Source organism: Eubalaena glacialis, chromosome 2 (genome assembly GCF_028564815.1).
Source record: "Eubalaena glacialis isolate mEubGla1 chromosome 2, mEubGla1.1.hap2.+ XY, whole genome shotgun sequence".
NCBI classification, from domain to species: domain Eukaryota; kingdom Metazoa; phylum Chordata; class Mammalia; order Artiodactyla; family Balaenidae; genus Eubalaena; species Eubalaena glacialis.
Window position 1 is genome coordinate 118,862,463 of NC_083717.1, and position 24,446 is coordinate 118,886,908.

A 24,446-nucleotide genomic window follows, 5' to 3' on the forward strand; every position below is an offset into this window, starting at 1 on the left:
GCGGAACCGCTTCCTCTCAGTTTCCAGTACTAGTGCGCAAGTGCTGCTTCGCTGCCTAGATTGTGGCGGAGTCCATTACAAACTGCGGGGAGCGCTGCCAGCCTCCGCGGACGCCCTGGCTGTGCGGACCCGCAGCAAGAGCCCTGAGGGCGGCCGGAGCCGGAGCGGGGCTTAAGAGCGGTGGGGAAAGAGATGGGATCGAGCCCTCAGCACCCGCTCTGGGCAGATTTAGAGCCCAGAACAAGGTCCCCTCCCCACAGGGGAAGAGCCGGCGTCAGCTGTCCAGATCTGGGGGTCCGACAAGTTCACATGTTTCAGTGGATTTTCGAACATTTAAGTATCTCAGCGGGAAAATTAGCGTCGGGTCACTAAATTTGTTATTGACTCAAAGAAACTGTGGCTTCCTCTTTGAAAAACCTTAAAATAGTTTCTCCAAGTCAATTCTCATAGCAACATTGGGTTTAGCCATATGTATTATATACCACAGCCTCTCCCTCCCCTACTCTGTGGACGTGTAAGCGGAAGAGAGAAGCAGCTCGCATGTGCAAACGCTCCTGGATTTGGAGGCAAGCGCAGGAAGTGTGGAAAAGAAAGGCCCAGGCCAGAGCTCCGAGGCCCGCCCTTCTCCCTGGCTCGCAGTTACGCGATCAGAATTGTTATGTTCCACCACCTCAGCCCTTAGTTCTCCGATGCCCGGGTGTCCGCTCCCACTTTAGACACACATCATGCCAGGGAGGTCCCGGGCAGCGCACTACGTGAAGAGAACAGCCCGGGGGCGAGCAGATCGCCACGGTCCGGGGCGGTCTCGGGATGCACAGGCTCTAGGTGCGCCGGTGAAGAGCCCACTGGTTGGTCCTGCTTGGAAGCCCGTACCTGAAGCAAGAGAATCCAGCTCTAGAGGGGTTGTCCGCAGAACCGCGGATGTAGGACTTTCTGCTAAGCTGGCTGCTACGTGGTGTCCATGCACCGGCAACTAGTGGGCCATTATGCACGAACCTCTGCTTATCAATGTCCTCAATATAGAATAGTAGGCATAGGATTTTTGTGCTTCCTTCGATAGCTCAGCTGGTAGAGCGGAGGACTGTAGTACGTGACAATATGGTTATCCTTAGGTCGCTGGTTCGATTCCGGCTCGAAGGAAGGGTTGAAGTTTTGGGGGTTGCAACCACCCAGCGAGCGAGCCGTTGCTCTCCTGTTTCTTACGTCGTTTTCCCTCTTCTAGAGTCATTTTCTCCAGACCTTACCCTGTCCCAAAGATAAACTCAGCCTGGTTGTATGAACTTCGAGAATCACCTCTTGAAAAGTTGGACTTGTTGGGCACGGTTCTCAGTAAAAAAGGGAGTGTGCACTAACTCTTTCAACCAACTAAGGAAGTTCTGGGTTTGATGTTCTAGCTGAGCTTAGGTTGCTGCCTGAGGTCCAAAGTTTGGAGATCCAAGACCACTCGTTGGTACAGAATATATATATATATATCCTGCAGCCCCTGGGACTCTAATTTGCGGGACAAACCCCTGAGACCTTCATTCACTCTATACACATACATCCATTCAGGGGGAGGCCCTTTTAATTTATTCAGCTGTTTATAGATTTTTATAGTTCCACAAAAAACATTTTGAGCTGGAGCAGGAAGGAGGAACAGGATTTGACGTGAATTGGGATGAGACTGGGAGAGAGAATTCCAGACTGAGGAAACAATTTAAGCAGAGGTGGAGAGATGGAACATTTGATTCTCATTCTGGGAAACTGCAGGGGTCTGGACTTTACGAACACGCCCCAGACTGGTTCACCTCCAAGAGATCAAAATACTGGCTCCCCGTATGTTGATGCCCATCAGTCCTGCCCCTAGGATTTTATACTCGCGCGAAGCAGTAGCAGCCCGGCAGATACACATCCTGTGCATCTGTCCTGGGGCTCAGGACCCTACAGTGTTGCAATCGACCCCAGCTCGGGCCCTCAGGCTCCAACTCGGTTCTCTCCAGGCTCCCTCCAGGATCCCTCCAGGCTGGAGCTCAAGGCTAGACTCCTCCCGGCGGGGCTTGCGGGAGCACAGACAGGTGGCCTGACGTCTGAAAAGTTGCCTCTTCTCACCCCATCCGGCGTCTGGAGGCGTCCAGGACAAGGATCGAGGAGAATTAACGAGGCTAGAGTCAGACGTGAGACTTCTTGAAGACGGAAGAGCTAAGCAAAGCGAAAGGTAAATGTCACAACAGAAGATAAAACTCCAGAGCAGCCTGGCAGCCAATTGCTGACGGAGAAGTAAGATTCAAAGAAAAAGTACATAAGTATCGGGCGTCGTGGCTCGTTGGTCTAGGGGTATGATTCTCGCTTTGGGTGCGAGAGGTCCCGGGTTCAAATCCCGGACGAGCCCGAGCTGTCAAAACTTTTTTCCCCTCTTCCTTTGCCAACCGCTGAAAAAACCTCAGTTCTGTACAAACTTTCCAGCGTTCCGAACTGTTCTACAAAAGAGAACTGTTCTACAAAAAGATTGTGCGGGGCCAAACTGCCTGGCTTCCTGGACTCTCGCCAGCGGACGCCTGGGAGGGGCAGCCTCGCTCCCGGGAGCAGGGGCCAGGGTCCCGCCGTCTGCAGCCCCCGCAGGCCGTGTCCTCACGGCCCCTGAGCGTCGGGCTCGGCTCTCCAGGCTCGCTCCCAGCCCAGGTGGGGACCCACCCCCTCCGCCTGGGGCGGGGGCTGCTCTGATGCCTGCGTCGGAGGCGGGTCCTGGAGGAAAGCGCCTTCTCGGAGAAACCGGGCGGGGCCTCAACTACAAAAAGGCTCGCACCCCGACGCTCCTCTCATCTTTGTGTCTTCGCGTTTCTACCGGCTCCGCATCGTCCTTACAGGGAGGAAGAAGCGGGTGAGAAGCAAACACTTCTCTTTCCACCGTTCTGCCTGTTTCTGCAGACTTGTTCTGAGGCCGAGGTGGGTTCACACTCCTCCTCCTCCAGCTCCTCTTCCTCCATCTCCCCACCCCCCTCCTTTTTAGTAGTTTCATCAGGGGCGTTTGGGTCGGGGGAGTCGCCTCTTAGCAGAGGCAGTGTGGGGCTCGGTGGGGAGGCGTTTGCGGCACCGGACTGGAGGAGTTGAGGAATGGGAAGGAAGGTAAAAGTCCAGTTCTTGTAGAGTTAGAGATTCCCCGTTCCTACTCCGATGCTTATTTTCCGCAGCTGAGTGGAGATGCCAGCGTGAAATGCCTGTTGCCTAGAACATAGGCTCTAAGGGGGACCCCAGAATTGGTGAACCGAAGGAAATCCGGGGAGGCCTACACTTCCTCAAAACTAAGGATTCTTTTGCTTGGTACCCAGGATGATCGCCAGATTTATGAAACGGGTCTTGTCCAGTTTTTGCAACCATAACTGACATGTGGGAACTCGTGTTTTCGTTTTCCGTTTGCTCCTCTGTCTCCTCACCCTTAACCCACCTTCAGCCAGAGTTGAGAAGTTCTTTGAGACGTTGCCAACAACCTCTTCTCTAAGCTTTCTTAGTGGAACCTTGGGATCCTCAGCTTTCTCACTCTGTGACAGCACATCAAATGGTAACAACACAGGGCTTATTTAGGCAGGATGGTAAAAACAGTTTCAGCAGCATTCTGGGGCCTGGGGAAATCTCAAGTGAGCTGTAGGGGAGCAGAATTTGCCACCCCCAAATGTCTCTGTAGCATATTATTTTAACCTGGTTATTTCCTAAGAAACAGCAGGCAAGGGGAAAATCCTGAAAGCCTAGTAGGAGTTAACTTTTTGTAATAAGAAACATTTACATTTATAAGGGAAATCTCCATTTGTAAGAGTGTCTCCCTCGCTGTCCCTGGAAGAAGAGGATGACCAAATATCTGCAAACTCTTGCCTGCTGGAGAAAGCCAAGACTTAAGTTTGCATCACAACCCTACTTTTGTTTACTGCGCTTTTCCTGGTACCCTAACATAACTGACTCTCCCCACCCTCAACATCCTTTTTTGCCTTGAGGGGAGGATGGTATTTAAAGAGAGGGCTTCTGCCATTTTGGTGAGTTACTCAGTTTTCCTGGGTCTCTCTAACGTGTCCATGATTTTAAACATCTGTTTGATTTTCTCCTGTCAATCTGTCTCATGTCAATTTGATTCTTAGACCAGCCAGAAGAACCTGGAAGGGTGGAAGAAAATGTCCTCTTCCCCAACAGAGCCAAGACCTTTCCTGTGTCATTGGGAACCTCACAATCAAGTCATAAATGTAATCACTAGAGACCCAAGTGACGTAATTATCTGAATAGCACATGGCTAACTTCCCAGAAGCAGCCAGAGGTATTCAAAGAGCCACTTAACTACACAGCTACTAACTAGTTAGTGCAGAAGGATAAGACACTTTATTTCAAGCAACTTTTTAACAGATAATGGGGGAGTAAAATATTTTGGGAATATATGGAAATAACCAAAGTAGTTTTCTCTTAAACAGCAACTTTTCATTGGCACCTTTAAAATTATCTTTGATTTCCTAGAAATTACTAGCATGGATTATGAACGCTGTGTGGTGCAGTGGGACACGTCTAGTCCCTGGAACTGCGTATATTCACTGGGCGATACATATTCTTTTTTCGTTCCTGGTTCCTCATCTGTAAAATGAGGGGTTGATAGATAGTCTCTGAGGTCCCTCTTCTAATTCCGACTGTAGGATGTTGGTAACATGACTCTTATATGAAAGAAGGTACTCCAGTAATATGGAGAAGAACTATAGTTTGGCAGAGAGGCTGGGGAAAATCATTCTAGGAAAAGAGGAATGGCTCTGGCTATTGTTGAAAGAGCAGATGTGAGCTTATAAGCAGTCAAAACTAAGGGGTTTGCCGAGTTACTGTTGTAAGCATTTGCCAGTGTGATTCATAAATTAAAGTAGATGGCCAAGAAAGTGGACCACAGCAGGCCAGTGAAACCCCTCTTTAGTTTTTATTTAATCTTTATTTGAGCAAAGAACAATCTCTGTAAACAGCTATTCTCCGAACACATTGAAATATCTGGGGAAGAGTGAATGGGCACAGAACAAGAGTTTGTTGAAAATAGAATGTTTAATGTTTGTCTTTGTTTGGAAATATAGGTGGGTCAGCGGGACTTTGTCCCCATCCTCCCTCAATCAATAGTGTCCCTTACTTCCTGGAGGTAGAGGTGTGACCCTTATTTCCATGTGGGCTTCATCCTCTTTTAACCATTACTTCTGTTACTAAATAAGTTTCATGCTTATAGACCTAAAATATTTTGAGTTATGAAGGAATTTAGAGATTAATCCCTTCCCTCCATCATCTACTTTTATAATTAGCCTAAAGGACAGAATTAAACATATGTACTCTGCATAAAGGGAAAAGTACACCAGCACTAAGGCCTTAGAAGGAGAACCCATGCTTCCTGTGTCCATGTGCAGGAAAGCTATTGGCTTGAAGGAGAGAGAGAAAAACATTTCAGGAAACGGGGGATGGCTTTAAGTTCAAGCTGTCAGAACATATGAGCATTTTTTTCAAATGGCAATTGCTTCACATTTATTAAAGTTACTGACAAAAAGATATAACATTCATTAATCATAGATTATAGGTAGTCCCTCAGTATCCAAGGGGGATTAATTCCAGGACTCGCCAAGGGTACCAAAATCCGATGCTCAAGTTCCTTATATAAAATGGCATAGTATTTGTATATAATCTGTGCACATCCTCCCTATACTTTAAATCATCTTTAGATTACTTATAATACCTAATACAATGTAAATGCTATGTAACTAGTTGCTGGGGCACAGCAACTTAAAAATTTTGCTTTTTGGAAGTTTCTAGAATTTTTTTTCAAATATTTTCGATCCATAGTTGGTTGAATCTGAGGATGGGGAACCTGTGGATGTGGAGGGTTGACTGTAGTTCCTCATTATAAGTATTTTGAGTAAGCACTTAGATGCATTTTAATGAAATAGTAAAACTTTCTTTTTTAATTTTTTTCAAAATCTTATATTCTGTTTCATCATAACCTCATTGTGCCAAGGTGAAAAGAAAAACAATTAGAATGAAAGCAATCATTCACCATTCACCAGCTGGCTTTTGGCATTGTCAGCTCTATGGACAGGTTGTGAAATCTCCAAAGGTTGTCGAGTGAAACCCCAGAGGAAGAGAAAGGACTCGGCTGTGTTCAGAGGCTGAAGGCTGCCCCCCAGCACTACTGCATAACTCTAAAATCAGAGGCTGATCTGTTTGTGTGAGCTGGTGCTTGCACTGGTGTTTCAGGCCATGGGACTGTATGTGTGCGATTTTGGAGTGGAGTATCTAATCTCTGCTTTTAGGCGATTTATCAGACTAGGGTGGGGTTATGTTGATCAAGTCATCTTGATCCCCACAGACTGTGGGAGTTGGCTGCTGCTTCCTGGTCCAGGACTGCTGAGGCAATCAGGGTGTCAGCAATGGGTCTGGCAGCCTTCTCTGCAACAAGTGACTGGTTTGATAACTCTTTTTTTTTTTTTTTTTTTTTTTGGCCGCATGAAGCATCATTGTAAGATCTTATTTCCCCAACCAGGGATGGAACCCTCGCCCCCTGCATTGGAAAGAGGAGTCTTAACCACTGGACTGTCAGGGAAGTCCTGATAACTTTTTTTTAAATGATATTATTTGTATTAATAAATCTGAACTCACTACTAGAAGAAAAAGATCTTCAGATTGAATCACGAAGCAAAACCCAGCTGTGTGGTTTGTAACGGTTGATAACTTTTTAAAACTCAATTCTTCAGTTTGTGTTTAAAAGGTGATGTGTGATTAATTTACAGTAGGTGCCCCTCTCAAGCAGTGTGTTTGCCCATGAAAGGAAAGTGAGTGTTTGGGCACGTCGTTAGAGCCCGTAGAGCCCCACATCCCACTACTGCTCTTTGCTCTGTTAAAAACCAAAATTCAACCTAGTAAATTTGAAGACCTAATTGACTCTGTTGAACGATTCACGAATGGGACAGCATCTCATCTAGTAGATAAGAGGTGCTCCGAGGAGCTCTCCAATGGAAGGCTTTTTTTTTTTTTTTTTAAAGGAACTCCTTTATTTATTTATTTATTTATTTATGGCTGTGTTGGGTCTTCGTTTCTGTGCGAGGGCTTTCTGTAGTTGCGGCAAGCGGGGGCCACTCTTCATCGCGGTGCGCGGGCCTCTCACTGTCGTGGCCTCTCTTGTTGCGGAGCACAGGCTCCAGACGCGCAGGCTCAGTAGTTGTGGCTCACGGGCCTAGTTGCTCCGCGGCATGTGGGATCTTCCCAGACCAGGGCTCGAACCCGTGTCCCCTGCATTGGCAGGCAGATTCTCAACCACTGCGCCACCAGGGAATCCCCCCAATAGAAAGCTTTTATAGTCAGAAGCTGGATGAGGCAAGAAAGTTATTAGCAAAAGAAGAAGAAAGGGTTGTTTCAGTCAAGGGCCCCTGCTGTTTGATTTCAGAGTTTCCTCATAAGAAAAACTGGCTTACATAATACCCACCTCACACAGTCTTGGTGACGGTTAAATGTAGTCATGTATATGAGCGCTTCATAGAGTGAAAGGTAACACTGATTATTATGATGATTTCAAGTGCATTTGTTTTACTGGTAGGCAGCCTGTCTTCAGTTGACACCTAAAATACAGGGAGACTGAAAACTTGGAGGTGGGTGGATGACAATAGAAGGTTAAGGATTTTTAAGAAGATAACAGTGTCCTAGATCCAACATCAGTGAAGGTGGGTGCTGATGGTTTGTGAAATAGTTGGCCTCCTGCTGCTACCTGATATTTGAAACCATAGGATCTATAAGTGATCCTGGTGACCTTCAGTCCACTTTCTATGCAGGCAACGAATCCACTTTGCGAGTGGATGCAATGTCAGTGTTGCATTGATGGTGGAGATAATCAATTTTACAACTGTGCTACAGGAAACAGAAGATTGAGTGCTCACAGTTAGTCATTTGTGGACAGGTAAAGAAGAAAGGAAAGAGAAGCCCAGGACATATGATAAGGATATTTCCGAGGGTTAGTAAGAGTTAGTAGCTGGGAGGTTGAGGTCAAAGGCAGGGTGCTAACAGCTGCCACATAACCTTCTCTGGAAGTGCTTTCCTGGTTCTGTGAAACCTACTTAGCACCCTTTCATGAAACCAAATTATGTGGGTAAACAGAAAGCACAGTGGAGAAGCATTCTGCCGAGAGACCCCATCTTACTCTGCAGGCTTCTTCTGAGGCAGTTCTTAGAGCTGGCCCAAGAAGCGACATCTTCTGGATCCAGATCATTGCATGGGAACAATGAAACCTCAGTCCTGTCCTGGGCAAAAGTAAGAACCACGATGTCAGGAAAAGCAACTTTGGGACACGAGGCCATGTTTATCAAACTTTGTCTCTGGAACACATCTCTAATCTATTCAGGTGGATTAATAGTTGGCCTGGTCATGCCCAGGGAAGAGGTGAATGACTCTCATTGTTTGTCCAAGAGCAGTGTCCTTGGTTTGCCTGTCTCTGCAGAATTGGGGATTTTTGGATCTAGTCTCCCCACCCTGTTCATCTGATCACTATATAATCAGAACCAAGAGGGGCCTCCAGGTTCACACAGCTGGAACCCATCTCCAGGAACAAACAGCTGGAACCTCTCTTCAGTTGGAGGGAAACTTCCAGGTTTTTGTAAGATTCTTCCATCTGAGTAATCTGTTGTTTTATTTATTTACTTGTTTGTTTGTTTATATACTATTTTTAGCTGTCCATCCATTTCAGTGAAACTATTTCCCCCCTTTTAAAGCCTCTGGGCCCAAGCTCATGAATTAAGAAGAAAATGAATTAGATTCCAAAGTTTAAAATGAAAACAGATTTCTTTGGGGGATATCCTATATCAGGGGTCCCCAACCCCTGGGCTGTGGGCGGGTAGCGGTCTGCGGCCTGCTAGGAACCGGGCCGCACAGCAGGAGGTGATCGGCGGGAGCGCAAAGCTCCGTCTGCCGCTCCCCACCGCTCTCATTACTGCCTGAACCTTCGCCCCACCCCCGTCCGTGAGAAAATTGTCTTCCTCAAAACCGGTCCCTGGTGCCAAAAAGGTTGGGGACCACTGTCCTATATGTAGATAAAGGGAAATTAGTGCGACTAGGAGCAAGTGGAGGTTTAGGAGAGACTCCTAAATTGTGATAAAATCCCCAAAGATTTGGGAAAGCTGTTTGCTGAAGGGCATCCGGAAGCTCCCCCCCCCCCCATATAGGCATTGTATGTGGCTTAACAAGAAAAGAAACAGAAAGTATATTTTTAGCTCTGTTTTCTTTTCTTTTTCTATATTTATTTATTTGGCTGCGCCGGGTCTTAGTTACGGCACATGAGATCTTCGATCTTCGTTGCAGCATGTAGGATCTTTCCGTTGCGGCCTTCGAACTTAGTTGGCATGTGGGATCTAATCTAGTTCCCTGACCAGGGATGGAACCTAGGTCCCCTGCTCTGGGAGCACGGCGTCAGCCACTGGACCACCAGTGAAGTCCCAGCTCTGTTTTCTTACAACCTTCCCTGATAATTTCTTTCCTTAAGAAAGTTTTGGGGGAGTTCCCTAGTGGTCCAGTGGTTAGGACTCTGTGCTTTTACTGCGGAGGGCGTGGGTTCAATCCCTGGTCAGGGAACTAAGATCCCACAGGCCGTGCAGTGGGATCAAAAAAAAGAAAGAAAGTTTTGGGTGCTCTTTGAAAGCAAAGTGGGACACATCCCAAGATCAAAAGAAGGTACACTGACCATAGTTACTCGTCATTAAAGGTCAAGGTAATTCCCTGGTGCATAAAGTTTGGTGGATCCCTTGAATACAAAATATTGCCTGTGGGGAGAGGAAGAGAATGTTAATTTTTATAAAGACCAAGGGATTGGTTTGAGACAGAGGATAAAGTTAGTCTAAAGAACATTTGGAACAAATTCCACTGACACTTATGTGCTTAGGTCTAGAAGGATATGTGTAAATGAGTCTGACCACCCTTGACCAAATGTGAGGCTCTGCACCGTTGGCCTAGGCAGATTCACTTCTGTACCACAAATAATCTCTTATTTGTTTTCTTCCAATTCCCTTTTACCTCTCTTTTTGGGAAATTTAGAATTGCATATATGCTTGTGGAAGGTGTGAGTGGGGGGAGCAGATGTTATATAGTGGTGGCCACTATCACCAGTGGTGTGTATTTGCTGGGATTTGGTTTCTGGATGTCTCAGGGAGTCAAGATTACAATAGGCCTGAGCAAACTTTAGCTGAGTTGTTATAGAACGAACGTGTAAATTTTGTAAGTCAGAAACAAAGATATTCCTTTACCTCCGCAGATTGGGACATGAGGACCTTCAACCTCCCAACAAACAAGTGGCTTTTTAGGGTGACAAGCCCTGAGGTAGGGTCATCCCAGTGCCTTAACTACAAGTGGTATGGGCTGGACTTACACACCGAGCCTTCAGGGATGATGCATACCAGTGAGATTGGGCTGCAGACCATCCTATCATCTCTTTCTTCCAGCTGGTGCCTTGTGCCACCAACTAAACTTACACAAACTTATCTTTACAATTCCATGGTCACTGGACTTTTGCTAGTGAAACTAGAAAGGCTCTCTTATGCTTAATGAGAACCAGGGAATTTCAAACTTTTAGAGCAAGCAGCTCTCATTTTATAGATGAACAAATTTAGGCCTGGAGAAGAAAATGAAGTCAGTCATTAAAAAAAATTATTATTGACGGTCTACTGTGAGGCAGGCAGTATGATACAAGGTGAATAATATGAGTCCTGCCCTCCTGTAGATTATGCACCAGAAGGAAACACTGAGAAGTAAACAGGTAACTGTTCGCTCAAGATCCCATGAATAGTGGTTTGGGAATGGCACCCATGAAACCTGACAAGAGGTAAATCTTTATTTTGTAGGCATATCCTGAGCTTTGTGACTTTTGCTTTGACACTGGTGAGCTGTCCTTGGGCTTAATATCTAAAGCGTAGAGTGTTTGGACAGAAACTGTAGACAGACCTGCCAGCTCACACCCCCTTCGGTGAACAGCAATATCCCCTGTACAATACTGGCACCTCCTACAAGGACCCACTGTTTTCTCTACAGCGTGGGAGACAGCGTTCCTATCCACCACTGCCACCTAATGACTCTTTTGGGTACTACCAGCTCAGGTTCTACTCCCAGATTTTTGGACTCTGGGATTCTGGCCTCTGCTCCCTGTGTGACCTTTAAGGACCCTTCCAACCTTGACAGCCTGCCATTCTACAATTGCCTGTGACATTAGAAGGCAATATTTGTCCATCGCAGAGCAAGAGACTTAACTGATTACAATTCAAGAAAACTTTGTCTTCCAAAAAACTAGAAAGAGAAAACACACCCAGGAGACTGAAAAGCACAATGTAAATGTAAAGAGCTTGGCGCATGGGGAGCATGGCAGCCCAGCAGCTGTGCTGGAGCAACGGCCATATAGGACTACTTGTTATTCTTTTAGGTGTGACTCTTCCAATCATGTACCACTTTCTTGCTAACCTCCCAAGAACACACTTTTGCTGCTGCTATTACAGATCATACTCTTATGTGCTTAATGGAAACCTTTTCAGTGACTATTTCTTTATTTCAGAATTGAGGAATGACCAAAGAATTTCTTAGTGTATAATTTGGTAATTCTTTGGCAGTATACCAAATTTGTCTACAGTTATGATAAAACAGACAAGGTAGAGAAATGCCCCATAAAAGTGATTCAAACTACCACGAGGGCATGACTCTCTCTCTCTCTGAGCCCTTCCGTGTGTCTATCCACATGTACTGTACTCTTTTTCCTCCTAATAAACACTTTACTTGCTTCACTAAAAAAAAAAAAAAAAAAAAAAAAAGGAAGAAAGAGAGGTCATTTCGCTCACCCTGTCACATGCCTTCACATGTAACCAGCAGAACCCCGAATCCTCTTGTCTTTCTAGGGTCACAGTTGTACTCCCAGGGCTGGTTAGCATCACTACAGGCTCAGTGCTACAACCTGTGGCCTCTCTAAGGGCTACAAAAATATTTAATACGAAAATATGTTTATTGACTTACACACAAGAAAAGCACAATATAAAAATTAATAATTAATTTAATATCCATGACACTATACCAATTATTATTTTTTAAATAAATAAATAAATTTATTTATTTATTTATTTTTGGCTGCGTTGGGTCTTTGTTGCTGCGCACAGGCTTTTCTCTAGTTGCGGCGAGTGGAGGCTACTCTTCGTTGTGGTACATGGGCTTCTCGTGGCGGTGGCTTCTCTTGTTGTGGAGCACGGGCTCTAGGCACACAGGCTTCAGTAGTTGTGGCACGTGGGCTCAGTAGTTGTGGCTCGCGGGCTCTAGAGCACAGGCTCAGTAGTTGTGGCGTATGGGCTTAGTTGCTCTGTGGCATGTGGGATCTAACCCATGTTCCCTGTGCTGGCAGGTGGATTCTTAACCACTGCGCCACCTGGGGAGTCCAAGACTTGGTGTGTCTTAATGTTCTTTGTGTTCCAGGACCTAGCACGGTGACTGGTACCCAGTAGGGGCTTATGTGGTGTTTGTTATTAAATTAGTTAATATGAATTAAAGAGTGTGAATGGATTTTGTAATGCTACAACTGATAGGAACGTAAATTTTCAGGGATAGGAAAGAGAGGTTGGGGCTGGAAGGTGTGTCCAGGAAACTTTTAAATAGGCTTTCCAAAGGAATCGATTGACAAGACATATGAGACTAATGAGGAAAGGAAAAGAAAAAGATATGCTTAGGTGACGGAGGATACCTGATTCATGACTCCCTGTCAGAGGGAAAGGTCCCTGTCCTTTTAGCCTAATTTGGCAATGCTATTCTGTGCCCCTACTGCATCTCCTTTTGCTCTTGGCAGGAGCCTTTGTTGGAAGAGATGGTGATGGTCCTGAGCCCCCTGTTTTTCGTCTTCATGCTGGGTCTGGGTCTGACCCCACTGACCCTGGCTCAGGATGACCACAGATACAGACGCTTCCTGTCCCAGCACTATGATCCCAAACCAAAGGGCCGGGATGACAGATACTGTGAAAGCATGATGAAGCGCCGAAAACTGATCAATCCGTGCAAAGACGTCAACACCTTTATTCATGGCAAAAAGAATGACATCAAGGCCGTCTGTGGAGATAGTAATGGAAAACCTTACAGAGACAATCTCAGAATAAGCAAGTCTCCCTTCCAGGTCACCACTTGCAAGCATAAAGGAGGGTCCCTCCGGCCTCCATGCAGGTACAGAGCCACAAAAGCGTACAGAGTCATTGTTATTGGCTGTGAAAATGGCTTGCCCACCCACTTTGAGGAGTCCTTTATCCCTCCAAGTCAGTAGCCTAGAGCTGGCTCTGCTCTTCTTTCCTTGCATTTCCCCCTCATATTGTAGCAACATTCATTGCTAGGAATCCAGAAAATGAGCTGCTGATCTTTTGTTTTCTGTTTTACAATATGCTTAATAAATAAAAACGTCTCTGAAATCAGTAAGAATCAAAGTCTTCTCACAGATTCTTGGTCTATTGATCTTTCCCCATTTTCTCTATTCAGCTGTCCCCTGAGAGGGTTGGATGGGATAGAAATGCCTTTTTCCTTATCAGTCAGTTCCTTATCGGGCATTAAGGAGGTGGACTTTACCTTTCTGTGAAGGTAAGGATGTTAAATTCATCTTACAGAGATTGCTGGGAAAATTCCAGGGCTCAAGGCCACTAAGCAGAAGTTTTAGGAGAAGCAAATTGTTTTGCTGTCACATTTAATAAGCCAGTATTACTTTTACAAATGTTAAGCCTTAGGAAGAAGAGTTTAGGACTAAATACCAACAGATTAATTACACTCTCTCTCTCTTTCACACACACACACACACACACATACATTTGTAATCCTGCATGAATACCAAAATCCATTCAGGGTAGCCACTCTTACCTTAAGCAGGAAGTAATTTGATATTGCTTTGAATGGAACACTGCGAGGATATTCTCATGGTTATTTTATATAAAGATCAAAAAATTGATTACTACATTATTTTCTCTTTAATCTTTTACTTTATCAACTGACGTCTGGCAACTCTGAGGTCTTGGGGAGGTCATAGAAAGATTCCAAGCTTATCCTTTATTCTTCTTCAACTTGATATGTTTTCAAGTAAATACAAACTTAGGTTAACAGTCTTTGTAAAATATGCTAATTAATCCACGGGTTCAGTGGTTAACTTCCTGTTACCTAATTTCATCAACAGATGCCTGGATATATTATTTAGAAAGTAGTTAATAAATTACAGTTATGCATCACTAGTTTTGCCATCTTATGAATGACTATAGTGGTCACAGTATTCCCCATGGTGGCCTCCCCTGCTGCCTACATGCCCTGAAATGGACCAAAAGCCCTGGTTCCTCAATACCTGGGTTATAGGCCAGTGTCCTGGTGCCACAGAGAGTCCACCCTCACTGAAAGTACTCAATTTATGGAGGAAAGGATGAAAAAGTAGGTTATGGGTACACACTCAACACATGAATATATCTGCCTTGAATTCATCTATTTCAAAATTGAAAACATTGTCATTTCTTTCTGAAGTAGGGAGAAGGGTTTTCCAAACCTCTTTTATTAGAAAATTTGTCTTGGGACTTCTCTGGTGGCGCAGTGGTTAAGACTGCGCCTGCCAATTCAGGGGACACGGATTCAATCCCTGGTCCGGGAAGATCCCGCATTCCTCGGAGCAACGAAGCCCGTGTGCCACAACTACTGAGCCTGAGCTCTAGAGCCCACGAGGTGCAACTACTGAGCCTGCGTGCTGCAACTACTGAAGCCTGTGCACCTAGAGCCTGTGCTCCGCAACAAGAGAAGCCACCGCAATAAGAAGCCCACACACCGCAACGAAGAGTAGCCCCCCACTCACCGCAACTAGAGAAAGCCCGCGTGCAGCAACGAAGACTCAACACAGAAAAAAAAAAAAAGTTCTGGAAATGTATAGTGTTAAAAAAAAAAAAGAAAGAAAGAAAATTTATCTTACTATAAAGTCAAAAAACCCTTAGGAAGCGAGAAATTTCCAGTGTTTGGTAGACTATCTGGATTTTTTTTTCTGGTTCTCCAACCAGGACTATCTCCCTAATATTAGGTAATGGGGCTTCCAAACAGACTCTTGCCCACTCACGGTCTTGATGGGGAAAGTCAAAGGCATGGACCATTATTACATTGATCACATCATAGTTGTGAAAACTCACATCTCCAAACATCTACTTAGAGCATTATTATTGCATACCCTGCCCTGGTGTTAGGACACATGACACTTTCCCAGGAAATCATGTGGCAATGGGATAGGGTTCTTCCTGACCTGCTGATGGAGCTAGCAGCTGAGTAGCCAACCCTAGTAGTTTTTGCTCTTGATCTCTTGTTCTCTCACAACCAAAGTTTGTTTAGAATGAAATGTTTAGTCACAGGCAAGTCATTTTATCTCAGGTCAATCATTTGAAGAATTGAAATCCTAATCCACTATGTTTTGTTGACTTTGCAAGGAAAAGAGAAGAAGAACCCCCAAATGTCAAGTCCTTTGAAGAATGGTGACATGAAAGAAAGAAAATTCCATGCACTTTGGAGAGGAAACATCTGTCTAGGGACACAGCATAAATTCTAATAGCTGAGATATTTTGGCTTAAAAACAACCTTCTAATCTCTTGGGAATACAGGTTCTCTACAAACTAAGAAGGAGGGTGTCAATAATATGTGCAATTCAGTTTAGTTGTTATTATATCAGATTGAGGGAACAAAGGAAACCAAGAAAAATGGAAATTGTAAAAGTGGCCATTGCTGACATTTACTGAACACTTAACCATAGGCTAGGCATTGTGATAAGCACTTTACATTGATTTTATCATTTATTCTTCACAACATTCCTAAGAAGTAGGTATTATTATTATGCTTATTCTGCTTGTGAGGAAATATACTGAGAAAGGTTAAGTAATTTCTCCAAGGTCACACAGTTAGTGTGGCAGAACTAGGTCTTTGGGATCACAGTATCAAAAGAAGTTCTTACTGAGATTTGACGTGTGTGGTGGAGAAAGCCTTTGGGGCAAGCTCTAAACAAAAAGTATGTGTTGGGAGGATTTGGGGATCATTTCATTTTCTGTTGTAGGTAGAACCTTGAGATGCACCCATTGATGTCTACATTGGACTTCTGTTCATAATATTTTTCCATGTCTTGTTAAATCAGTTGGTTACTGTGGCTGAGGTCATGGGTTTGCTCTTGTATGAATAGTTTAATCTACTCTGTAGCTAGTCATCTTGCTAAACCATGTTGTTGGTCACAAAGAAGCAGGATGAGAGAAAGTAGACAGAACTGTGCAAAATTGGATTTGGGAAAAGCAACCCAAAGTACATTGTTGTGATGAAGCTCTTACCCAAGTGCCAAGTGTATCTCCAGAAGTTGTATCCAGTGGTCCTGGGGTTGAGGGGTAAATCGAACATCATTTCTTCCTGCCATCCTGCTTCCCACAACTCCTTCACTTCCCTCACTTCCCAACTCCATATCGCATATCTGCGGCAGCAGACACAGGAATATGACACAGAGCTTCGTATCTTTCTGTGCACAGGCAAAAGGTGGTTGTGAACTTAGAAGCTGGCATTTAAAAGAATGATAGTTATGTTTGATCCTAATCATTATCGTTAAGGATAGGCTGTAGGTGGAATAAAGTGCAGGTCCCTTGTCAGCCGTTTAATCACTCACACAGTGTGATCCACCATCATGAAGCAGCCTCTTTGAAACAAAGGACAGTAGTAACCATATATATCAAACTAGGTGTTCAGCGGGGGCTAACCCTTGGACTGCATTGTGTAGAAATGGACCTGTCTGACGCTCCAAAAATTGTCCTTGCTGCTTTGGGTTGCTCACTTCCTGTTGAATCAGGGATGATTTTGCCTGCCCCTTGGTTTCTCTCTAGGCATCTCCAAGGCAGTGATGGCTCTCCAGAGGACCCATGCATTACTTCTGCTCTTGCTGCTGACCCTGCTGGGGCTGGGGCTGGTACAGCCCTCCTATGGCCAGGATCGCATGTACCAACGATTCCTGCGGCAACACGTGGACCCTGATGTGACAGGAGGCAATGATGGCTACTGCAACTTGATGATGCAAAGACGGAAGATGACTTCACATCAGTGCAAGCGCTTCAACACTTTCATTCATGAAGACCTTTGGAGCATTCGTAGTATCTGCAGAACCGCCAATATTCAGTGCAAGAATGGCCAGATGAACTGCCATGAGGGTGTAGTGAAGGTCACAGACTGCAGGGAGACAGGAAGTTCCAGGGCTCCCAACTGCAGATACCGGGCCAAGGCCAGCACCAGACGTGTTGTCATTGCCTGTGAAGGTAACCCAGAGGTTCCTGTGCACTTTGATAAATAGATGCCACCCAGCAGGGGTTATGGCCCAGCTGCTGGCCTTTAACTTACTCCTTAAATAACAATGAGTAATGCATTTGAGCTGTCCCAGGCTCGGTCTCCACTGCTTCTTTCTTTCCTTTTTTTTTTTTTGTTCATTATATAACCAATTCTGTTAAATACATTGCATGAAAGAGAAAGATGAGACATAAACTTATAATGAATCTGAGCTTTTCTGTAATAAGCTTCCTTCTATAATATTGGTCAGCTTTGCTCTCTCTAATCTTATCCTCTGGAATTTAGTCATTACTTAGCACTTCAAGAATTTCAAGGTGCTTTCATCTAAGTTATCTCATTCTAATACCATAGCACCCTTGGGATGCTGTTAGCATAGCACCCTTGGGATGCTGCTGCTAGTGTTGCAATATACAAAAGCCCAAAGTTAAGAGATTTGCTAAGACCAAAAGGTTAGTAGAAAAGCTGAGACAAAAGTCTAGTTTACATGGTTACTAATCCAGGGCTTTTTCCACTTCATCCCAAGGAATGTTTTGAAAATATCTGGTTTCTGTTATTCCCAAATGTCAGCTGTTGGGGGAAGCATTACAAATTTGGAAATAGACACTGGCAACATGAGAGCTCTATCTGTATAATGTGGCAACCTCACTGTGTTTGGATCTAATAAGATCAAGTAATGATACAAGGGATTTTCTTTTCCTCTTCCCAAACTTTTGAATCACCCTAGTAAGTCAGAGTATTAAAATGTACTAGATCATTAAGACTCTTCCTGACTGAAAGATTTTTCAAGTTTTCCTTATAATAAAGGAAATAAGATACCTTCAATTCCAGGTATTTGAGAAGACTATGGTCTTGTGTGTGAGATTTTTTTTTTCTCCCTCCTATCCTCTTTTAATTCTTCTCTAGTTTATAAACGTGCACACACTTTAATATCCTCATAAACTCTGGCTCAAGACTAAAGCTCATCAGAGCAATGACCATGACACAAAAAAATTTGTCTCATTTGCTCCAGAGAGAATGATTCCTCTCAAGACAATTCTCATACCCCTTCCTTCTCCCTTTAAATATTTAGGAGCAAATTGGGGGACAGAGATGTATAAAGACATTAACTGATAAAGAAGGAAAGTGTGTGTGTGTGTGTGTGTGTGTGTGTGAGAAAGGACTGAACTGAAAGCATTTGAATTATAGCAGACATATATTATTTTTATTTAAGATGTACAACTTCATTTGGTATACATATACATTCTGAGATAATCACTATAATCAAGCTAACAAACATATCTATCATTTCACATGGTTACCCTTACGTGTGTGTGTATGATGCGAATCCATAGGATTTACCCTGTTAGCACATTTTAAGTACACAGTACTATATTGCCACCTGTTAAAAAACTTAGGGGTTCAGAAGAGGCCTCCCCAAGATGTGCTACTTTGACATGTGGATTATTTTGAGCTAATGGCAGTGGAGACCCTGTTAACTCAAGAGAAACTACTGCCCCTCACTTAAGTTCCTAGAAGAATTTAAACTGGGGATATTTCCCAGAAAAAGAGTTATTAGCAGACATAAAATGGATCTCTTTCTTAGCTTGCCACTTCACACATGAGCCCTAGGAGTGTCTCCCTCCTGCCTCTACATTCCTTGAGTCACTACTTGATTTAGGTCTTCAGTAGATAACACTAAGTTGCTGGGAAGGGCTCGATATATATGGGCACATGATGGCCATCTTATCTTTTCTTAGAGTCATCTCTCAAGGCCTCCATACCCAGGTGCCCAGAATTCCTGCCTTTTTACCCCCCCTCTTCACCCAAAGAACTAGAGTAGTTGGATTTACAACATCCTCTGAGACAATCCCTGTCTAGACTATCAGCACATGATTCCGTTATTCAAGGAATACTTGACATGAGCTAGGGTTTAAAGTGCACCAGAGTTACTGTAAATACCAACACGTCTGCATCTAATCCTGATGACATATTTCCCATTCAAAGAGAAGAAACAGGATGGCATTGCTACTAACATGCTTTGAAGACAAGTTCTGGATATAAACTAAACATTCTGACTATAGGACAGGAAAAAGAATTTTCCCTCTATCCTTCTAGGTTCTGAGACCTGGCTGAGATCCCCCTGTAATAAGAGATAGATTAACAAGAGAAAATGTTGACCTAAAACAAACAGACTGCCAGTTATTTCTCCAGCAAAAAATAGTTTTATTTGGGATCAGCAAAGAATTGCAATTTGAGGTCTACAACCATGGTGAGCCACATGCAAGTCTCCAGCAAAAATGGAGAGGAGAATTTTATAGAGGGGAAAAGGAAGTTGGGAGGGCTATAGTAAACAAAGAGAGCATGGCTTTTTGTTGGCTGAGTTGTGACAGTCTCTTAATGTCTGAGCCAGGAAAGAAGAGGAAATCTTTCTTCTTCCTGTTGGCTCTGCTATCCTCATAGAGCATGAGAGCTCCCCCTTCTGGTCTCCTGACTCTATTTAATTGAGCTTTCTATTTATTATTATTATTATTATTACAAAAAACAAACAGAAGCTTAACAAAATGTATACTTCCTGTATGCTTGGGAGACACCCAAGAAAGCTGACTACAACTCCCCCCAGTGGCCCAAGCTGATACCTCAAATACCATTTTCAGCTAAAGACAAAAGAGGATGTTGGGGATAGTATTAGGGGAAGGAAAGCAATTCACCAGAAGTTGAAAGGAGCAAATGGTGGTAAACAAATATTTGTTGAGCCTTGCAGAGACAGTAGGACAGAGAGAAATTTTAACAAACAGACTTTGCTAGGTTCCTCCCTGTCTACACACCTAGTTCATATTATACTATAATTATCCATGGTGTAACTATCTTCCTGGAACAAGTCCCCTACCTACATTCTGTCGACTGAAAAAAATGCACAACCTAAAAGGTGAGAATTATGTTTTATTTGGTGGACTTACTGAGGACCTAAGCTTGGGAGATAGCCTCTCAGAAAGCTTGGAGGGGCTGTTTTGAAGAGGTTAGGGAGGAGCCAGGATATATAGGAGTTTTTCAAAAAAAACCCAAACAGGTAGTTGGAACATCAAAAGATTACTGTTAATTAAAGAAAAACCAGGTATCTTAAGTTTAATGAACTTAGCACTTTTCTATGTATAAGAAGATGCAGGAGTCTGGGCTCATTGAAATCTTTCCTTTGAGATGCACCTTGACTTGACTATCTAGGGCCAGTATCCTGTTTATCTCCATCCTGAGTTCCCCTCAGGGGGCACCGTTGCGGGTGGCTGCAGTGGTTGCTGGCTTGATGGCTTCAATATCCTTTGTTTCCTGAAATGGCAGGTGATATTCTTTGTCCATAATTCTTTTAGGTAGTTAGAGAGGAGGTCAATGGTTCTTCCTGAGTCTTGTATGCCATGATTGTTTTCCGCTCAAAATAATCCACATGCCAAAGTGACACATTTTGGGGAGGCAAATGTTGCTCCCCTCAGAGGCATATTTTGGGGTGGCATATTCTGCTACCCTTTATGGCATTCTGATAACTAGGTGGCCCAGTGAGAAATTCAACCAAGGAGGCTTAGCTAGGAACAGCCCTTGAAGAAATATGTTGATAGAAAACACATTCAAGGATCTCACTTTATCCACAAATTGTGCCTTTGACTAGATACTTTTCACCTCTCAATGAAAGTCCCACAGTTTACAGCTCCTGATGTGGTTTTCCTCACTGAAGTTCCCATGGAACATAGCCATCCAGGGAATTTCCCCTAGAAGTTTGTTGGGAAATGAGTTTAGGAGCCAGATCTCTGGTTGTCTCCTGATAACTCTAGATAACCCCTCTCTGGTGTTACCCAAGGCCTTGCAATTCCTTTATGCCCACAAGTCAGTCTTTGGTGCTTGACACCTTTGCTCCAGGCTATTCTCACAGTGAACCCATGTATTCTAGATGAGAAGCTATAGGAACTGGTTCTCTTAGTGAGGCTGTCCCTCACCCCCACCCCACTGCCAATCAGTTGGAACACTGTACCTCCCACTGCTATTCCTTCCTTCCTTCACTGCTGCAGACTTCTTGGCTCTAAGAAAAGGGGAAAGACACAGACTCTCTGCTCTTCACATCCATAAACTGATCCCTACTACAACCGGTGACAGGAGTGTTGGATCTAAATAGGGTGAGTTACGTTTAGAAGGGTTGGTGCTGAGGATGCTTAGAGGGAAAGGCCCAGGAACACTGGAAGGGGCTTGATTGGACTTCTAGATGGTGGAATTAAGAATAGACAGTGACCCAACTTGTAAGAACCAAAGATCTGGATTCAACTCAGCGTTAATCTCACTGATACAGTTCTTGGAGCCTCTCTCCACTCTTCCACCCCTCCCCACTTCCTCTCCACTTCCTCCCCACTTCCTCTCCACTTCCTCCCCAATCTTCCTGAGCATAATACCATTGTCCCTTGGTATCCATGGGGGGCATAGGTCCAAGACCCCCCCCCATGCCCAGGATACCAAAATCCAAGCTTGCTCAAGTCCCTTATATAAAATGGCGTACGTAGTATTTGCATCTAACATACGCGCATGCTCCTATATACTTTAATCATCTCTACATTACTTATAATACCTAATACAATGTAAATAGCTGTAAATACAATGTAAATGCTATGTAAGTAGTTGCCAGCACACAGCAAATTCAAGTTTTCCTTTTTAGGACTTTCTGGATTTTTTTTGGGGGGGGGACTATTTTTAATCCATTGTGTGGTTGGTTGAATTCCTGGGTGCAGAACAAATAGATACAGAGGGCCAACTGTACATTGAAGCAGCTTGAATCCTGGTCTTCTCTTCATCCTATTTAGGCCTTTTGAGCCAGGGGTAGGGTGCCACAAATGAGAACGTGCCTACCCCTTGTGCTCTGTTTGATGGAGTACTTGACATTCTGAGATATGCTCTCAGTACATGTATCTCATTAGCCTCTTACAGGTTTGTGAGGGAGTTATTATTAAGCCCATCTGAGGACATCACACTCAGAGAGTTGAGAATCAGGTTAGAGATTCCACAGGGCCAGGTATACTCCTCATGGTAAATGACGACAGAGAGCTAGTTTAAAGGGAAGACTTTTTCAAGCAAATCTCTGCTCTAATTTTGACCAGAGTAGCTCTTGTGAGGGCAGTTTCAATTTTGGTACTTGATTGATTAGAACAATATTTCAAAACTGGGGTTCCTTTATGATGACATTCTTAACAATAAATCAAGATCGTTTATAATGATGATAATTAGGGAAATGGCCTCTGAGAAGGGATGTGGGTAGTCACAAGTGATAACATGTTTCACACAGGCTTTGGGGAAGTGTTATAACGAAGTCAAGATTCTGGTACGCACCATCTTGCAGAGTCAGCGTAGTTGCAGCCTCAGATTTCAAGGAACCAAAGCCTTCCTGCTTCAAAAATATTTCCCAAGTCTCTATTCATCTTCTGTATCCCCTTAAAAGGCAACAACACTTTCCACCTCACAGACATAGAGCTTAAAATACCATTTTCTTTAGGACACATGCTCTTTTGAGAATTGATTTGGGGACTCCCTGGTGGTCCAGTGGGTAGGACTCTGCGCTCCCAATGCAGGGGGCTCTGGTTTGATCCCTGGTCGGGGAACTATATCCCACATGCATGCTGCAACTAAGAAGTCCGCATGCTGCAACTAAGAAGTCCGCATGCTGCAACTAAAAGATCCCGCATGCAGCAACTAAGACCCGGCGCAGCCAAAATAAATAAATAAATATTAAAACAAAAACAAAAACAAAAACGAATTGATCTGGACTGCAAAACAGCTAGCTAGAGGGTGATTTGTTCCTTAGTTCAGGTGGAAGAGAGGGCAGACAGGAGGTACTTGGAATTCTCAAAATAAACTTCATCAGTTTTTTACAACTTTGTGCTTATCTCACTCAGGCTGTAGCATATTTTCAGTTCTTATAAACTTTATTATCTAATGAGAGTTATCACCTTCTAGCCTGGGAACCAAATGATAAAATTTGGTTGAAGGGCCTACGTTGGCAGAGAAAGGAATTTTAAGGTAGAGCTCAGCAGTGTTTCCTCTCTCTTCCCTGTACATGCACAGGTGGCCCTGGTGACTGAGATGGCATCTTCTCTAAAGGTCCTAGGCTCTCTCTTGGCCCTGCTGTTTCCTCTATGTGGGCTCCTTGTACACGGCCAGAACATTTCCTGGAGGGAATTTGTGAAACGGCACCACCCTAGCACAAACTGGGAATTCAGCAAGTACAAATGCGGTGATCTGATGAGGGAAAGAGGTGTTTCAAAAGACAAGAACTATCACATCTTCGTCTATACCGTATGGCACAAAATTGAGCATATATGCATCAGGAACTGGAGAGATCACTACAGAAATGTATATATATGGGCCCTATATCCCTTCAAAACACTCAAGTGCCACCGGAGAATAGCAAAAACAACTACAAAGATTACAAGAGCTACAGCTACATTGAATTCCATTGTGGCATGAACGGGTTTGTTGATGGCATAGAGGACATGCCGTTGTTAGAGGATATCAGCGACTAGAAAGTTGACCCACACCCACAGGTTTTGGTGTTCAGTGAGTGCTTCCCAAGTGGTGGCCCCTCCCTGCATCAAGAGCCCTTGCATTTATTTGCCAATGTTTTCCAACTACTGAGAGTTATGTTTCACGTGGTTTCTTACTATCGTAACTTTGCCTATGTTGTTTCTCTGCCTGGAGTACCCTTCTGTCCTTATTTACCTGATTTACTTCTACATTTTTGAAAAGATTCAGCTCATATGAAATCTCTTTTTGACTAACCCAGGAATTTTCCTGATATTGACTCTCCTTATAACTTCGCAAGTGGAATGATCTTCCCATCCCTAAATAAATTTTATCGTTCCAATGTGTGTGAAACTTATTTATGTGTCGTGTGATTAGCACAGGTGTTATAACTGTGAGTTATATAGCTTATGCTTGAATGTAATTTGTGCTGTATGTAGGTTTAAAGTGTATTATATGTGTGTGTCTAATGTGTGTAATAGACTTGTGTGTATGATGAAAGTATAACTGTTTATGTGCTAAGCTGGGGAAAAGTTGTGACCTAGGCATTGATTGTGGGGACATGCTGAGTTCCCATACCCACCCAGATTGGTGGGTGTGGCCAGAGC

The 24,446-nt window shown here is 43.9% G+C and overlaps 3 protein-coding genes and 2 non-coding genes across 5 annotated transcripts; all 5 read left to right on the plus strand.

The window, feature by feature from the left end:
- The first annotated feature begins 1,050 nt into the window (after positions 1 to 1,050).
- TRNAY-GUA (transfer RNA tyrosine (anticodon GUA)) lies at positions 1,051 to 1,140 on the plus strand. The gene is given in 2 exon segments: positions 1,051 to 1,087; positions 1,105 to 1,140. It is a non-coding gene; the product is annotated as a tRNA-Tyr (tRNA).
- Positions 1,141 to 2,296: 1,156 nt separating this feature from the next.
- On the plus strand, positions 2,297 to 2,368 carry TRNAP-UGG (transfer RNA proline (anticodon UGG)). Its single transcript has one exon. It is a non-coding gene; the product is annotated as a tRNA-Pro (tRNA).
- Positions 2,369 to 2,842: 474 nt separating this feature from the next.
- Positions 2,843 to 17,555, plus strand: RNASE4 (ribonuclease A family member 4). The gene is made up of 2 exons (XM_061182328.1): positions 2,843 to 2,922; positions 16,863 to 17,555. Exon 2 carries the CDS (start codon positions 16,880 to 16,882, stop codon positions 17,321 to 17,323), a length of 444 nt encoding a protein of 147 aa, XP_061038311.1. The 5' UTR covers positions 2,843 to 2,922; positions 16,863 to 16,879; the 3' UTR covers positions 17,324 to 17,555.
- Positions 2,849 to 13,387, plus strand: ANG (angiogenin). Its single transcript, XM_061182327.1, has 2 exons — positions 2,849 to 2,922; positions 12,812 to 13,387. Exon 2 carries the CDS (start codon positions 12,830 to 12,832, stop codon positions 13,274 to 13,276), a length of 447 nt encoding a protein of 148 aa, XP_061038310.1. The 5' UTR covers positions 2,849 to 2,922; positions 12,812 to 12,829; the 3' UTR covers positions 13,277 to 13,387.
- Positions 17,556 to 23,400: 5,845 nt separating the features above from the next.
- EDDM3B (epididymal protein 3B) lies at positions 23,401 to 23,840 on the plus strand. The gene is given in 2 exon segments (XM_061182329.1): positions 23,401 to 23,713; positions 23,716 to 23,840. Coding segments are annotated over 2 exon segments (438 nt in total).
- Positions 23,841 to 24,446: the final 606 nt, after the last annotated feature.

Bases quoted from the DNA above. Each gene is read 5' to 3' on its own strand.
- ANG (XM_061182327.1), top strand. From the start codon at position 12,830: ATGGTGATGGTCCTGAGCCCCCTGTTTTTCGTCTTCATGCTGGGTCTG.
- RNASE4 (XM_061182328.1), top strand. From the start codon at position 16,880: ATGGCTCTCCAGAGGACCCATGCATTACTTCTGCTCTTGCTGCTGACC.